Source organism: Balaenoptera acutorostrata, chromosome 1 (assembly GCF_949987535.1).
Source record: "Balaenoptera acutorostrata chromosome 1, mBalAcu1.1, whole genome shotgun sequence".
NCBI lineage: Eukaryota > Metazoa > Chordata > Mammalia > Artiodactyla > Balaenopteridae > Balaenoptera > Balaenoptera acutorostrata.
This window is the reverse complement of record NC_080064.1, coordinates 84368198-84386563: the sequence shown is the minus strand read 5'-3', so window position 1 is coordinate 84386563 and position 18366 is coordinate 84368198. Positions and strand designations below refer to the sequence as shown.

Here is an 18366-nt window from a genome sequence, read left to right as displayed (position 1 = left end):
TCCATGGTCACCCCCCCTTCAAATATACCGTGAACTCTGAACATTCCATCGACATGCCAAGCCCTCCATGTTTGGGTAGTGTAGCTCCCTATGCCTAGAGTAACTGTTACCTTTTTCACCTTGAAAAACTCCTCCTCATACATCAAGACCCAGCTTAAATGTCTCCTCCTTGGGTCCCAGACCTGAGACAGAATTACTCACTCTGTGTCTCTGTTCATATCTTTGTTGTGTCATATTCTTGCGTTAATCTTTATTTGTTCACGTGCCTGTGGTTTCTGCCAGACTGAGAGTTCCTTGAATAGAAGTTAATTGCTCAGGCTTTGGAGTCAGTGGCTAGAGTTTGAATCCTACATGACTTGGTGATCCTATGGTCTTGGGCAAAGTCCTTAACCTCTGGAAGCCCCAGTTTTCTTATCTGTAAAATGGGGATAATATAATGCTTATAAAGTGTTTAGAACAAAGCTTGAAATGTTAATCATTTTCATTGGCTTTGTATCTGTCCAGCACCTCACAAGAAGCAAAATAGAGAAGGTGCTTACCAGCTCTTTTGAATGAAGGAAGGATGGACTGCTGATATTGTCAGATTTGGAGATTTTATTGTTTAATCGTGTTCAAATGGATGTTATATTTGGCACTTATAGCCAATTTTATCATGCATAAATTTATCCATGGAAAATATTCTTAAAAGAAAAAGGGGATCTGTTTTCTGCTCTGACTTTTTATAGGTGCATTAAAAAGCATTCATTCTGAAACAGTAATGTAAAAACGCTTGGGCTTGTAAAGTCCATGCCCAGTGTGGAAAATTATGTGCCTAGAAACTCCTGTTTTCTGGATTTTGACTTGTATTTTCCAAAACATGAAGTGTGGGGATTGTCACTTTTCTCTTATTCATCTGAACAGGTGAAGACCAGCAAGCACCTCTGGCAGTGTTGAGCCAAACTCTGTGACTGTCCTACACTTGTCTCATCTTCAGTACAAAATATATATTCTTATTCAGCTTATGACTCAGTTGTTTGCTTTAAAAACTCTTAAGTGCTGTTTGCAGTGTAACACCAAATCCTAAATTTTAAAAACTTCCATAGCGAATACTCTGCTAAATGTTTTAAAGCCTGACATTTAATCTCCATGAACTGGAGCTCTCTGATTTCACTGTTTGCAGCTAGTAAATGTCACTCTAAACATTGTTGCTTTCACTCACACTTAAGCACTTTCATCTGCAGTGGGTGCAGTGTGTCAGAGAATTCTTTGTGCCCTGCTCTAGTGAGGGGAAAAAAAGACGAAGTCCGGCCTTTAAACAGACTGAAAAAAACTGCTTGGAAGGCAGCGATGACCCTGTTTTTTATATGGTGTTTGTGAACACACAATCCTGAGTTCTACCAGATTCTCTTAAAAAGCAACCATATTAGCTCAGTCAGAACAGGGTCCCCGCTGAGGTCATACGTGGTTGCCCGCCAAGCAGCTCCTCCCTCTTTTGTGACTGGAGGGGGATCGGTGGGGAAAAGGGGTATAAGATGCGGTCATTCCTTTAATTTCACTTTTGTCTGCAGGAGGAATCTTGTCATCCTCTGGCTCCTCAAACTATTTTCAACCTGAGTGTTTTATTTCTTAGTTCCTGAAGACTGCTGGCACACAGGACAGCCCTCACTTTTCATCATCTTGACATGAAATGGAAAATCAGTTTGTGGCTGTTTTCATAGCTAGTGATTTACTCTTGTTCTTTTATCTGCCTCTGCTTTATGCTCTTTGTTTGGACATACTTTTATTTCCTGTCTCTATGGCCTTTTGTTCTCCTGGGATTTTTCTGTTCATTCTTCCTTCCCCTGCCTCCTTCCCATCCTCCATTCCCCGAAATCCCTCTGGGCCTCATTCTCCCCTTGGTCCCCAGGCCCTTGCCCTGCCCCTTTTGTGCACATCCTGCTTCATGCTTGGCTGCCTGCCTTTCTCCTCCCTGGTCTGTTACATGCACTGCTGGTGCCACCTGCACTGCTTCTGTCATCCTCCAGGTCCCTCTTCATGTACCTGAGGGCTCAGTCAGTACAGCGGATGACAGGCAGACAGGCTGAACTCGTCCCGAGTCACTGCTGTAGGCAAACAGATTATCAGCTAAGTCCTTAGGCAGACATGTGTTTTTGAGGTAGTTAATGCCTACACCAGCCTTTGTTTCCAGTTTCCTGGCAGCCATGCTGAAGCATGAATTGAAGCCTGGAAATAGAACACTCTACAAGAAGCACGGAAGTGGGAATTTTAGAAAACCATGGGCTCTTTCTGTCAGACATAGATTAAAGTCTCTGTGGTTTATTAGCTTTGTGGCCTTGGACAAATTCATTCATTCATTTAACAAATATTTACTGAGTGCCTATTATGTGCCTGTAATTTGGCTTTTAGGGAGCCAATTAATAGCCCTCTGTCTTCCCCTCTTATGGTCCCAACCAACTGAGAAATAAGACAGTAGAAATCAAAATATTAGCTTTATCAACTGATGAAAGCCAGATTGGAGGATGTGGCTAATACATGCAGCCACCAGGGGTTTCCGTCTCTGCTGAATTGGGCCACAGGCCCGCCTCTCTACTTAGCACACAAGCCAGGTATAGAGGATAGACGTTGAAGACAGACAAGCTGAAAAGAAGAGAGTGAAAAAGCCCAGGGGGCCTGGCTGAGCTGTTCTCCTAACCTCGTCACTGATGGGTAAGCCACCCCTCCCCCCAGGGAAGGGCTGAGTGAGAAGACTGAGCAGAAACTTCACTCCTCCTTCCTGGGACCTGGAAATTCCCTTCCCTCCAGGGAAACAGGAAGGGTGAGTATTTGCCCTTAAAACTCTAAGTGGTATATACTTAACCAGCGATTACCATAGGAGGCAAGATAAATATTGCCAGTCTATTTCCTCACCTATAAAATATGAATAATCTTACCCATCTCTTATTGTGGCTGTGGAGACTAAAATGAAATGAGAGACTGTTCACAAAGAATATGAGTACCTGTTAGCTGTCATTCTTTGACCAGGACCAGCCTAAAGTAGAATTAGTCATTCAGTGGCTTGATATGTCTTTGTTGCCGTCTATCTTCTCTTTTTGAACCCCAGTTTGGTCCTTTTTCCCCTCCTCACTACTGCTTAAAAAAAAAAAAAAAAAAAAAAGTGGGAAGGAATACTGGTCCTAAAGCTTTTGATTTCCAGTAAGCACACCGGCCATATCTTTTCTAACCCTGGCATATGTGTTACACAACTCATTAATTTGGGCAAAGAAAGCATTTGGGATAATTAAGTCTACTTTAGAACTACAAAACTAGTTGTTCCTGAAGGGTCACCAAAGTACAATACATAGCTACAAACAGGTATATTATTACATGAGAAATGTATGTCTTGATTCCTCACATTTATTATTATTATTATATTAACTTAAACGATATTCATGAGTTTCTCTAATACCATAGAAAATACTTCAGGTGAGCCTTGAAACCACAATGATGAAGGAAAACAGTACAGATAGTGAGTTTTAGGGAAGAACTTTTAATTCAGGGTATTTGGACTTTATTTTGAGGGCAGCAGGAAGCCACTGATGATAAATGCTACCGTGGTCAGATTTGTATTTTAGGAGAAAGCCATGTAAGCAGCACTACAAGAGTGAAACGGAGGAGAGGGCGGGGCATGCAAAGCAGGGAGGAGGTGAACCAGGTGAGAGGGGAGTTGGCCCACACCAAGTAGTGGAGATCAACAGCCGCGCCCAGATTTAAGAGGCTTTAGGAGTAGAATTGGCAGGGTTTGGGTGAGAAGGGGGAAAGAGAGAAATGTATCTGGTAAGAGGGCTGTTTTCTAAAGTTAAAATAATAAGAATTTAAATGGCAGTGCTGCCAGAGGCCCTTCCCCAGCAGGATTAGAGGGTTAACATGGGGAATCCAGCCTGAGAGAGTCAGAGCCAAAAGAGAGATGAACTTGGCCAGTAAGAGGGGCTGGACCAGTCCCCCAGGAGAGAGCGGAGAAGGAGCCCTCTGGCAGGTTAAAGCTGCAGGGTATGGCATAACAGAGATTTGCCTTCCACTAATGGGAAAGAGAGAGGAGGAAAAAGGAAGGCAGAAAAAGAAATAAGCCAATGTGTTGGGGGCTTTGGGGGGCCACTGTCAAGAATGCCATGATGTTGCAGATTCTCCTGCCTCGTGCATAATTGTGTCAACCATTCACATAATAAGGCACATGAAGCCTTATTTCAGTTTTTCCAAAGAACAGGTCTAACAAAAGTACTTAGGTGGATACTAAGCTAGATGTTTTTTGTATTGTAAACTATATTTTCTTTGGGTTTTTTTCATTGCATTCTTTTATTGTGTGGGATGGAGAGAATTCAATCCCTGGGACAGGCTCTCTCCTTGTAGTCTGTTTTTATAGGATGTTATAGAACTTTTCAGTTTTAAAACAAGGATCTGAAAACAGTAAACAAGAAAAGATCAGTGAATACTTTTGCAAGGTGGAAGGGGAAGGAAAGGAGAACGACTTTATGGCTTTAGAACAGTCCATGATGTTCTTCTCTCACCCTTTTATATCCATAGATTGTATTAATTGGACATAGCACTCTGTGCCCCTCTTAACGGAGCAGTATTGGGCATATCCATGGTGAACATATATTTTAGTTTTGTAAGTGATTACATAAAACAATGGAAAACTATTTTCTCTGTTTAAAGACTAAAGCCTTTCCCGCCATTTCCTAGTTTTTAAAGACTCAGTATTGGAGCAGGGAATTTTTAACTAATGACATACTATAAAAGGGTTTTGTTCAATATTTGTAGAGGCAGTGTTTAAAACCATTGTTTTTTCTGAGGTATTTTGTTATGTTAAACTGACCAAAACTAGAGAGACCCCGCAGTGAATCAGCAATTTCTGCCAGCTCCCCTAAGACTTTTGTTGTGTGCCCGTTTTGTGCAAAGTGCTTGACAGGGGCTGAATGCAGTGCCACAGTGCCAGATTGTGGGCTCCCTGATGGCTTACTCAGCTTCCCAGGCCCAAGTGCTGAGAAAAATGCCAAGCATCATTATAATACCTGTTGACCATAAATAGATAGACTGCCAGTTACTTCTCCAGCAAAAATGAGTTTACTTGGGATCAGTAAAGAATTGCAATCTGAGGGTCTGCAACCATGGTCAATTATGCGCAGATCCCTGCTGCCAGGCCACAAGGAGAGGGGAACTCTTTTAAAGAAGGGAAAAGGAAGCTGGAAGGGCGATAGTAAACAAAGAGTCCATCGGAAGAGTTTGAAGAATAGTGGCTTTTCACTGGCTGAGTTGTGAGCTTATTTATTTATTTATTTACACTTATTGCGGTTTGCGGGCTTCTCATTGCAGTGGCTTCTCTTGTGGAGCATGGGGTCTAGGCGTGCGGGCTTCAGTAGTTGTGGCTCATGGGCTCTAGAGCGCAGGCTCAGTAGTTGTGGCGCACGGGCTTAGTTGCTCCGTGGCATGTGGGATCTTCCCGGACCAGGCTCGAACCTTTGTCTCCTGCACTGGCAGGCGGATTCCCAACCGCTGCGCCACCAGGGAAGTCCCGGGACATAACTATTGAATTCATGAATAAATTTCCTAACAGGGTCATACAGATGAGACCACCCAGAATGATGGGTTAGTGGTAGTTATTAGAATTACAACATGGATTTTAAACATCCTTGATTATAATGAACATCAAATTTAAAGTTAGCATCTATAGCGTGTGTGAGTGCCAGGCTCCAGTTCCCCTCCAGAATTCCCACTGCCAACATTTCCCCGGGCCAGAGGGAGCCTAGTCTTGTTTCCGCACCCAGCTCTCTGTTTCAAAGACTCAAACCGCAGTGGGCCGGGCGGGGGAGGCTGAATGGGGTTAGACAGCCAGTGGGGGTAGGAGTCCTGAGCAACAATGAACGAGTGGCATTAAGGGCTGCATGGCGCTTACTCTCCCTGGAAACGCTCTGTCACAGTCAGGAAGTGTGATTTAATCTTGGTGAAGATAATTCCATTTTATACCCTGAATGGACTGTCCCTCTAACAGAATTTTATTTTCAGTCTTGTCCTGGGAAGCCCTACCAGTAATAATTTGGTGTACATTATTTGCCCTGTTAGCTGAACTGTACAAAATAGGAGGTTGATTCATCTGCCATCCCACCTCCTTTTCCCTTAAAAGGCTCTTAAAAGAGGACCTGAGAACTTGCTGCCCCAACAGAAGATGCTTGGACTGTGGCCCAGCAGTGCCCTCGGCAGGATTTGTGGGAGGAGAGAAGACTGCAGTTCAGTCAAAAGAGCCACTGTTGATCTTGAAAGAACATCAGCCATACAGATGACACAAGGTTTCTGTTCCCCTTCAACTTTAAGACCCCTCTTTTGGTCTTTGTTGTGAAGCAGCCTTAGGCAGAGAGACTAAGAAAAATAATAGCAGCAAATATGCATAAGGGACTTGCTGAGTTCTAAGTGCTTGGCAAACTCTGTTTCACTTAATCCTCACTATAATGCTATGTGGAAAGCACTACTTGAATCCTCATTTTACAGATGAGGAAACTGAGGCACAGAGAGGTGAAATAACTAGGCCAAGGTCACACAGGTAGGAAGCAGTGGAGCCAGGATTCACTCCCCAGTGGTCTGGCTCCAGGGTCCATCCTCTCATCACTGCCCTTTCTCTAGACTGTCAATGACTCAGGTACCCCATCTTGTTTACCATAAGACAGAAACTTGTTTCAAGAAACAGGGTGGGGGGGCTCCACATTTGAATGAGAAAACCTGCAGGTTTGGTATTCTCTCCATAGTGGTTAAGAATCTCTTCTTAACAAAATTTGGCTTTTGGTCAAATCAGGTGATTTTCCCAGATCACCTGCTGGATTAAAACCTGTTGCCCTGCCCTTAAGATGACTCTGGTAGAGGACTCACTCTGGTGCTACTGACAGACTGAGCCCCACCACCGAGGCCCTGCTTGTCCAGCCCTCCCCTCCCCAAAGACCCAGACTGTGATGCAGAGAAGCGTGAGCAAACCATTCTGCACGTCTGCATAGGTGCTCCTTCAGCACCAGTGGGATGGGGCACCTTGACAGCTAGGGTGACTTTGAGTGGCAGAGGATATGCCGCCTTGCCACCTCCCTACTAATGTCCCTTTCTGCCCTCCCTCAGGTGCCTTCCTTCCCTGTAACCTGTCCTTATTCTCGGAATGTTGTCAACTAATCATTTTTAAAGAATTAACAGATAATTAAGGCGCGAACTTCTAGTCTGTAAGATAGGACTCCTGCCAGGGATGCTGGCTCTCTAAGAGGTGATCTCTAAATCTAGACAACAGAGGGAAGGAGGGGCGTCCTGGTGGAGCTCCTCAATTCCTGGCAGTTCTCACTGCTATTAGGAACCTCAGGCTCACTGGAAAGCTCTTCCAGATGAGTTCAGCTGGGCTGCTTGTCCCCAAAGTGGTTTTTTTTTTTTTTTTTTTGGTTGCACCAGGTCTTATTTATTTATTTATTTTTATATTTATTTTTGGCTGTGTTGGGTCTTCGTTTCTGTGCGAGGGCTCTCTCCAGCTGTGGCAAGCGGGGGCCACTCATCATCGCGGTGCGCGGGCCTCCTCACTATCGCGGCCTCTCCCGTTGCGGAGCACAGGCTCCAGACGCGCAGGCTCAGTAGTTGTGGCTCACGGGCCGAGTTGCTCCGCGGCATGTGGGATCTTCCCAGACCAGGGCTCGAACCCGTGTCCCCTGCATTAGCAGGCAGACTCTCAACCACTGCGCCACCAGGGAAGCCCCCCCAAAGTGGTTTTGAGCAGGATGAGATGAGAGAGAGAATGGCCTTTGATGGCTTACCAGTCCCCACGTTTCCTCCGCCACTGCTCTCTCCCTCAGCACACACAGACCCCTTTGCAGGAATGTAGACGAGGCGCCACTTATGAAGAGTGCCAGGCCCCTTCCTGTAGTGGTGGGCAGAGGTTTCCAAGTGCTAATTTGTACCAGAAACGCCTGGCAGTTTGTTTAAAATGCATATTCCTGGGCCCCAGACCCAGAGATTGTGATTTGGAAAGAATCTGCATTTTTATGTATTTATTTACTTATTTATTTTTTAATTGAAGTATAGTTGATTCATAGTGTTGTGCCCATCTCTGCGCTACAACAAAGTGACTTAGTTTTACACATATATACCTTCCTTTTTTAAATATTCTTTTCCATTATGGTTTATCCCAGGAGATTGGATATAGTTCCCTATGCTATACAGCAGGACCTTGTTGTTTATCCATTCTAAATGTAATAGTTTGCAACTACCGATCCCAGATTCCCAGTCCATCCCCCTCCCTCCCCCAAGAATCTGCATTTTTGACAAGTATCCCTGGGTGAATGGTACTTGAAGGCCTGCAAAATACTAACATGGAGTCACTTCTCTACTTGCTGGTTTAAAGGGGTCCTCTCTGAATAGAACTGGGACAGACCTACCACTTCTCTCAGTTCCTATCAATGCTCCTGTCTTCTAAGAGTATAATAAGAGAGAGTCGTTAGTACAGCCAAACACACCTAGCAAAACTCAGCTAAGCTTGAAGGCAATAAAAACCTCCAGGAGACACCCTGATTTTGACAAGCAGTGTCATTCTACTTCTGCAAGTTACCAATGGAGTCAGGTGCACCAATGCTAAGATCTTGATAAATGCGTGGTGGACGATGAAAGGGAAACACCTTTTGAATGCCTTAATGCACAGAGTGAAGCACATGTTCTATGGAGAGCCCTGCCCGTTCATTCTAGGTGTGGAATCCAAGCTCGGCTCCAGAGTACCATTTTCTTTAACCACAACGAGGTCCAGCTCCTTAATACATCTCACTCTGTTGAATTCTATCTTCTTGCCTCCATTTCATTGTCTGTCTTTCAGCATCTATGTCTACCTCTCTTTTCTACACACACAACCAGAAACTCACAAACAAGTGTTTTTATGTATCCTTTTGATTTAGAATTAAGGAATTAGATACTCCTCTATAAAAAAATTTGTAAGCCTTTTTTAATACTGCAGACATAATCTATACATAAAGAAATTATCTAAGGAAAACTGCTGACTAGTTTTCCGTTCAGCAAGATAGCAATTTTATTCATAGGTAGATGTAAAAAATGTAAAAATTAGGGATGTAAATATTAGGGAAGGATCATGAATAAAATATCACTTATCTGCCTAAGAGAGGGCCTTGACAGAAGTCAGGAGTTACATAACTGCTTTGAATTCAAGCCAGTTCTTCCTGTTTAGAAAGGATACTCCCTTTTCTTTTGAAAATGTTAACCATTTGCCCCCATTTTATCTGCTGAAAAGCTTTCATAATCCATCTTAGTCCAATGGCATGTTATAGTCTTCCACTAATTTCTTTATTAAAGCTATAAAATATTAATAACAATTGCCAGAATTTTGCCTTCAGTTAAACTCCCTGTGTCACATCTGCCCTGGAGCCTACCTTGCCTTCAGCCCACTTCCAACTAATGCTTGTCCTGACTGGCGGGTGCAGGACCAGGGTGGGGGACAGGAGAGCCCCAGGCTTGTTTTCTAAAGCTGGTTTGAGTCTCAGCTGTGTGATCGTTCATACGTCACTTGATTGCTCTGGTCTTGAGTCTCCTTGTCTAAAAAATGAGGATAAAGACATCCATCTCAAAGGGCCGGGGTAAGGTTTAAGAAGGCTAATTATGCAGAATGCCACACTTACGCTCTGGGCCTGGCAAGTAGTATGTGCCCTGTGAATGTCAAGGTCTCTTCCTTCCTTCTCAATCTAAAGGGCAAGGATTGAACTAAGTGACTCCTGAGACTAGCGTTAGCAATCAGGGCTTCTGCGAGAGCTGCTGAGTATACGGTGTGGGGAAAACAAAAGGAAAAAATACTGGATTACTAGGATTCAAAGACCTCCGTGAAAACATTTCAGAGTGTTGAAAATACAATGAAAACACAAAAAGACCAAGAAGTCAGGAAGTCGTCACCTTGACCATTTGGCCCAGAGAACAGGAAAACTAAAAGATTCAGTTTCCTCAACTGAAAGTAGAATCAGCCAGGAAGGTTAGGAAAACAATGTTTGGCTGGCCTGACGTTGATCTTTAACGATGATGCAAAGTAGGTACAGCTTAACCATTCAGAGAAAAAAAAATTTTTTTTAAGCTTTAATTTTATCTATATATCTTTTATGATGGATCATCAGGGCAAGGAAATAAAATGTCACCCCAGTTTGGGCACTGACAACCTCTGAGCTCTTTTGCCTACTCTGCACTTACAGTTGGTGGAGCCATAAACATACATGGAGTGGCCAAACCGTGCGGAGCCCTGGGTCTTGTAGGATCTTGCTAACATGCATTCAGACTACAAGTGGGCATCCCAGAGTTGGTGGAGGGGACACTGGAGTCTGCTGTCTGTGTGTCTCCCACCTACGTAACTTCCACCCCTGTAACTCAGCCCAAACCCAACAAATCAGGATGGTCCCAGAAGGTTGGGAGGTCTAGTTTCCCCATACAAGGGCAAAATAGCCAACCCTTGTTTTGAAATGAATAAGATCAGGCTTACTCACCAGGTCATCAGGTTTGTTTACCGGGTTATGGCCACGGACTTTCATGGCCATTTGGCTGAGAAGGACACTACAGTGGCTCCCCAGATCCAGAGCAGGAGAGCTCAAGAATCCTTCAGTCATTCACCATGTGTGGAAAAAGAGAAAACACCGCTCCTGGTAATCGGGCTCCTTCTGTCATTTTTTTACATAAGCGTCACGTGGAGTGGATCAGGCAGAGCAAAAAATATGACTTGAAGATAAAGAGGCTAAAATGGATGGTTGGGTTAGTCTTATAAGGTACCCTCTGAAGGGTAGGATAGATCATGCCTGGTCAGTGCCATGTCTGTGACAGAGTGAGGGACAAGCCTTCTGCCACATAGTACTCTTAAGAATTTGAAAAATGCCACAAGCATTCTACTTTACTTTTGGATGGATTATAATAATAGCTGGGACTTCCCTGGTGGCTCAGTGGTTAAGAATCCGCCTGCCAATGCAGGGGACATGGGTTCGATCCCTGGTCTGGGAGGATCCCACATGCCGCGGAGCAACTAGGCCTGCGAGCCACAACTACTGAGCCCACGTGCTAAAACTACTGAAACCCGCGTGCCTAGGGCCCGTACTCTAGCAACAAGAGAAGCCACCGCAATGAGAAGCCCACGCACTGCAACGAAGACCCAACGCAGCCAAAAATAAAGAAATAAATAATTTAAAATACATATATACATAATAATAATAATAATAGCTACCATTTATTGAATTTTTACCATGGGCCAAGCACTATGTTAAATGCTTTACATGTGTTATCTTATTTGATCTCCACAGCAATACTAAAAAGTAGATATACTGTCTTCCCTGTGTTTATATTTGTTTCTGGTTGGATTACCATTCCCCACCCCTGACATTCTCTACCTTACCATTGCTAATTCCCAAGAAGGAGAATACATTAGAACTTACTGTCCACCTCCCCTGAAGGACCATCAGGACCAGTCTCATCTTGCCCTTATATATATGTCTCTGTTTACCTTATTCACCACAAGAAGTTCAAGCCCCTGAGAGACAGTGTTACCTGGACCTAACAGCTCTGTTAAATTATAATCTGTCTCAAACCCACACCCCTCCCCAACCTCCTAAACCCTTTTTGCTGGCCCAGACTTATGGTCAGTTCACAAAATCTACATCATCTTCTCTCCTCCGTCTTGCTCTAGTTGCTGTCTGATTTACCCAGAATACCATACCACTTCATCAGTTACTGGCTTACAGGTCACCTCCTCCTAGATCTTCTTTGACCTCCATATCTCCCTGTTCCCTTATCCTGCTTTATATTATATAAACATACACCTATTATTTTTTGTCTTCCCACTGGAATGTAAGCTTTGTGAGGGCAGGGACCTTTGTTCACTAGTAGATCCCTAATACCCAGAAAGTACCTGGCATATTATCTTTGCTCAGTACCTATTTCTTGAACAAAGGAATCCATGAATGAGAAAACTGAGACATAGAATGGACTGCTCACATTGCTGTTAAGCAGACCGCCCAGATCTGTGTGATTGCAAAGCCCTGGCCCATAAGCACCATGTTGCTCGGCTCCTTGATGGATTATGTGAATGCAGCAGGAGCAAGAATATTCTGGCTGACTGGGAGTAATCAGTGTTGGGGTGTTGGTATAAGGAACTTATCAATTGGGCAAGACCCTACAGGGCCAAAGTTTACTGTTCTTTATTTGATTACATTATATGATTATGTGATTTAAAAGAAAAATATATATTTGGTTATTCAATGACCAAAATATATTTTTTGTATATATTTGGTCTTCATCCACAGTTCCTGACTCACAGCTCCTAAAACCCTTGGAATTTCCTAAGTGATGAGAGCAATAAAGGTGCCTGTTAAGTTAATGAGGTGACTTTTGGAAAGGACCCAAGAATGGGGGCTGGTTGCCAGTGGAACCAACTGTGTCATTAAAGGGTTGGAACTTCAGTCCCACCCCCAGCCTCTACCTCTGGGGAGGGGAGAGGGCCTGGAGGTTGAATCAGTCACCAATGGCCAATAGTTTAATCAATCATGACTATGTAATGAAGCCACCATAAAAACCCAAGAGGACGGTGTTGGGAGAGCTTCCAGGTTGGTGAACGAACATGTGGAGACTTAGGGAGAATGGCACACTCGGTGAGGGCATGGAAACTTCGCCCTCTTGCCCCATACCTTACCCTGTGTATCTCTTTATCTGGCTGTTGGTTTGTATTTTTTAATATCCTTGGTAATAAATCAGTAAGCTAGTGAGTAAATGGGCTTTCCTGAGTTCTGTGAGCCATTCTAGCATATTAATTGATCTCAAGGAGTGAGTCGTGGGAACCTCTGATTTATAGCCAGAAGTACAGGTAGCAGCCAGGGCTTGTGACAGGCATCTGAAGGGGGAGGGCAATCTTTGGGACTGAGCCATTAACCTGTGGAATCTGATTCTATATCCAGGTAGGTAGTGTCAGAATTGAGTTAAATTGTAGGACAACCAGCTGGCGTCCAGAGCATTGTTTGTTGTGAGGCAGCCTACGCGCGTGCGCACGCGTACACACATTAGAATTGGGTCCAGTTGTTATCAAATGAAATGCAAGTAACTGATATTCGAGGAGCCAGCAATAAATTCAGCGTCTTTACAACATAAGCCATTAGCCTAGATACAAACAATTTATAACTTACCTTTTTGATATGATTTAAAAGAAGATGAAAGCTATGCCTGGGTAAAGAGAAGTAAGGAAGGGGCTAGGTGGACCATGACATGTTCAAGCCGTGAAGCAGCTGATGCCTGTGGAGCGACATGGAAGGAAGGAGTGGTATACTTGGAAAAGCAGACCTCCAAATGCTATAAACACAGTGATGACAGCTCTGAAAATTCTGTGTGTTAGCAATAGAATTGTAAGAGACCTTGAAGTTCATAAATAGTTGGTGATTCCAGTGTTTAGGGCTTTATTTGGTTATTTCATGTTGGTCTTGATATTTAGATGTTCCTGTTGAACTGTTACTACTCAGACGATTAAATACACATAAAAAAGAAGAAATACAGTGTACCATAATGTGAGCCAAGCGAACACGTCATCCCATCTGCTCTGCGTCCTGTTCCTTCCTGCTGTCCACCTCCTCTGAGCGCTGACATTCAGTGCTGCCTTTCCTCAGGCTGCACCCCCAGCCTTCCGGTCCTCTGACGATATCCTCTACATGTTATACACCACCTGCCCTCCAACTGCGTTTTCTTCCTCACTCTCTTGATTACTCACAGATGCTTCTCTATCCAGTTTTCTACGGCTTTTATACCACTGCTCTTGCCCTCCTCCTCTCTTGGATGAGGACTTTCGAGTATCCTTTCCCTACGCCAAAACACTCACCCTGGGTGCTTTCTGCTGCTTGGTCCTCATCCTTGTTTCACTCTGCCTCTTCCTGTGCTCACCGTGCAGCGCTCTGAGCCCTGCTTGAGGAAATCCTGCGACGGTTCTGACGTGACGTGTTCCTTCTCTAACTCTGCATCTGCTGCTCTCAAAGCCTTTGTTGTTTTCCATACCAGTCAGGTTCTTGGTAACGAACCATAAAAATCCGCTCTGGCTGACTGAAACAGAAAAAGAATTTAGGGAAAGATTATTGAGAGCTCTCAGAGTTACTGGGAAAGCTAACGAAATAGGATTAGTAAACATGGAGGCACAAGGTGGGAGCTGAGCAGCTAGAACCACAGCCAAAATTCCATGGCCTCAGAGCTGGTTTGGGGGAACACTGCTGCCACCACTGCTGGATAGTGAACAGTGTAGCTGGCCCCACTGGTACTGGATGCCAGACTCTGCCAGTGGCACCTTTGCCACCAGAACAGATTCTCCTCTGGCCTTGCTTCTCTGCACCACTAGCTCCTGATCATACCTAGGCAGAAACATCTGGCCAAGTCACGGCCCATCCACTAGCTGCAGAGGGAACACAGAAAGGAGTATCTCACTTGTGAGATGGGCTCTGCCTGCTGTCACAACTCATACAGTGGGAAATCACTCAGTTTCCAGACAGGAACAAAAAAACAAAACAAAACAAAAGGCCACATGGCCCATCCCCAATTCAGGACAGTTGTTTTATTAAACTTTCTACAACTTCCTTAAGTCCTTGAAGCTGTTTCTTCTAACTTCTCACTCAGCAAGAACTCTGGAACATAGTTCAATGCAAAAGTAAAACCTTAGGGGTCACAGATTTATATACAAAAATGTTCATAACAGCATGATTTAGAATAGCAAAAAAAAGGAGTCAGCCTGGATTTCCAACAATGAAGGAATAGTTAGATGAATTATGAGATATCCATAGGATTAAATATATGCAGTCATTAAAAATCATGAATTTAAAAAATTTTCCACAACACACAAAAATATAACTAAACAAAACTTCAAAAAAAACTACAATATTTATATATAAGCTCTCAGATTATATATGTGCATACATGAACATATTTTATAGTGAAATATAAATGTGTATATGAAGATAATACACCAAAATGTTAACAGATTGATGAAATTAGAAGGATCATTATCTTCTTTTTGCTTTTCCTCACTTTTCACATTGAGCTGGAAAGTTATAAATATTGAAAGAAAAATCTGTTGACAGCAAACTTCCTGTGCCACCGTTTTTATCCTTTGTCATGTTCTCAGAAGGTACAATTTTTCCCAAACCAATCTCAAACTAAATACTCTGAATTCTTACTCTTTTCTCCTGGTGTTGAAAGAACTCACTTTTTTTCTATATAATCAGTTCCTCCCTCACCACCAGTTCGTTCCCGCAGTCTTTATGTTCACATATAGATCATTCGTTCCATTCTGTAAGCCTTTCCCCAGCCCTGCTTAGCTCACCCAGCTCCTATCTGAGCTTTCCCTCCCTCATGCTCATCTTCCCCTCCCCGTATTTTAGCTCAGTAATTCACGGAAGTAGGCATCTCTGGGGTTTCCATTACCCTTCTCTTACCCAAATCTGAAGATTTTGTCTCTGTCGGCTAAGGCAAGTGACTTTGTGGTTTTCTTATTTTCTAAAATAAGAAGGATGCATTTTGGGGCTTCCCTGGTGGCGCAGTGGTCAAGAATCCGCCTGCCAAAGCAGGGGACATGGGTTCGAGGCCTGGTCCAGGAAGATCCCACATGCTGCAGAGCAGCTAAGCCCGTGTGCCACAACTACTGAGCCTGTGCTCTAGAGCCCACGAGCCACAACTACTGAGCCCGTGTGCCACAATGACTGAAGCTCGCACGCCTAGAGCCTGTGCTCTGCAACAAGAGAAGCTACCGCAATGAGAAGACCGCGCACCACAACGAAGCATAGCCCCTGCTTGCTGCAACTAGGGAAAGCCCGCACGCAGCAACGAAGACCCAACACAGCCAAAATAAATAAATAAAATTTTTAAAAAGAAGAGGGGGGACCTTCAAAATAGCAGAGGAATAAGATGAGGAGATCACCTTCCTCCCCATAAGTACATCAAAAATACATCTAAATGCGGAACAAATCCTACAGAACACCTAGTGAACGCTGGCAGAAGACCTCAGACTTCCCAAAAGGCAAGAAAATCCCCACGTACCTGGGTAGGGCAAAAGAAAAAAGAAAAAATAGAGACAAAAGAATAGGGACGGGACCTGCACCTCTGAGAGGGAGCTGTGAAGGAGGAAAGGTTTCCACACACTAGGAAGCCCCTTCACTGGTGGAGACGGGGGTTGTTGGAGGGGGGAAGCTTCAGAGCCACGGAGGAGAGCTCATCAACAGGGGTGCGGAGGGCAAAGCGGAGAGATTCCCGTACAGAGGATCGGTGCTGATCAACACTCACCAGCCCAAGAGGCTTGTCTGCTCACCTGCCGGGGCAGGCGGGGACTGGGAGCTGAGGCTCGGGCTTCGGAGGTCAGAACCCAGGGAGAGGACTGGGGTTAGTGGCGTGAACACAGCCTGAAGGGGGCTAGTGCGCCACAGCTAGCCAGGAGGGAGTCCGGGAAAAAGTCTGGACCTGCCTAAGAGGCAAGAGACCAGTGTTTCAGGCCGTGCGAGGAGAGGGGATTCAGAACACCTCCTAAACAAGCTCCAAAGATGGGCGCGAGCCGCAGCTCTCAGCACGGACACCAGAGATGGGCATGAGATGCTAATGCTGCTGCTGCAGCCACCAAGAATCCTGTGTGCAAGCACAGGTCACTATCCACAACCCCCTGCCGCCCACCCCCGCCAGGAGCCTGTGCAGCCTGCCACTGCCAGGGTCCCATGATTCAGGGACAACTTCCCCGGGAGGACACACGGCACGCCTCAGGCTGTTGCAACGTCATGCTGACCTCTGCTGCCGCAGGCTTGCCCCGCATTCCAATTATAACTACCATACCCCTCCCTCCCCCCGGCGTGAGTGAGCCAGAGCACCCTAATCAGCCGCTCCTTTAACCCCGTCCTGTTTGGATGGGAACAGATGTCTGAGGGCGAACTACATGCAGAGGTGGGGCCAAAACCAAAGCTGAACCCCAGGAGCTGTGCGAACAAAGAAGAGAAAGGAGAATCTGTCTGTGCAGCCTCAGGAGCAGTGGATTAAATCCCCACAATCAACTTGAGGTACCCTGCATCTGTGGAATACCTGAATAGACAATGAAGCAACCCAAAATTGAGGCAGTGGACTTTGGGAGCAACTATAGACTTGGGGTTTGCTGTCTGCAACTGACTTGTTTCTGACTTTTATGTTTATCTTAGTATAGTTTTTAGCGCTTGTTATCATTGGTGGATTTGTTTATGGGTTTGGTTTCTCTCTTCTTTTTTTTTAAATGTTTTTTACCTTTTTCATTTTAATAATTTTTTTATCTTTTTATTTTAATTATTTTATATAAAAAATTTTTTTTCTTTCTTTTCTTCTCCCTTTTCTTCTGAGCCATGTGGCTGAGAGGGTCTTGGTGCTCCAGCCTGTTGTCAGGCCTGAGCCTCTGAGGTGGGAGAGCTGAGTTCAGGACATTAGACCACCAGAGACTTCCCGGCCCCATGTAATATCAATCGGCGAGAGCCCTCCTAGAGATCTCTGTCTCAATGCTCAGACCCAGCTGCACTCAACAACCAGCAAGCTCCAGTGCTGGACACCCCATGCCAAACAACTAGCAAGACAGGAACACAACCCCACCCATTAGCAGAGAGGCTGCCTAAAATCATACTAAGGTCACAGACACCCCAAAACACACTACCGGACACAGCCCTGCCCACCAGAAAGACAAGATCTAGCCCCACCCACCAGAACACAGGCACCAGTCCCCTCCACCCAGAAGCCTACACAAGCCACTGAACCAACCTTACCCACTTGGGGCAGACACCAAAAACAATGGGAACTACAGACCTGCAGCCTGCGAAAAGGAGACCCCAAACACAGTAAGTTAGGCAAAATGGGAAGACAGAGAAATATGTAGCAGATGAAGGAGCAAGGTAAAAACCCACCAGACCAAACAAATGAAGAGGAAGTAGACAGTCTACCTGAAAAAGAATTCAGAGGAATGATAGTAAAGATGTCCAAAATCTTGGAAACAGAATGGAGAAAATACAAGAAACGTTTAACAAAGACCTAGAAGAACTAAAGAGTAAACAAACAATGATGAGCAACACAATAAATGAAATTAAAAATTCTCTAGAAGGAATCAGTAGCAGAATAACTGAAACAGAAGAACGGGTAAGTGACTTGGAAGAGAAAACAATGTAAATAACTACTGCAGAGCAGAATAAAGAAAAAGGAATGAAAAGAATTGAGGACAGTCTCAGAGACCTCTGAGACAACATTAAACACACCAACATTCGCATTATAGGGGTCCCAGAAGGAGAAGAGAGAGAGAAAGGACCTGAGAAAATATTTGAAGATATTATAGTCGAAAACTTCCCTAACATAGGAAAGGAAATAGCCACC

General features: G+C 44.5%; 1 protein-coding gene across 5 annotated transcripts in view; it reads left to right on the top strand.

Annotated features, from left to right (window-relative positions):
• The window catches only part of ALG14 (ALG14 UDP-N-acetylglucosaminyltransferase subunit), a 118105-nt gene that overhangs the window by 74890 nt on the left and 24849 nt on the right, over positions 1-18366 (top strand). For 3 of the 5 annotated variants that reach the window (XM_007169558.3, XM_007169557.3, XM_007169561.2), the window contains exon 4: positions 6134-6296. The exons of the other annotated variants lie outside the window; for them this stretch is intronic. In XM_007169558.3, the coding sequence (XP_007169620.1) occupies positions 6134-6296 (163 nt within the window). The remainder of the gene's footprint in view (positions 1-6133; positions 6297-18366) is intronic. 5 annotated transcript variants of the gene reach the window in all.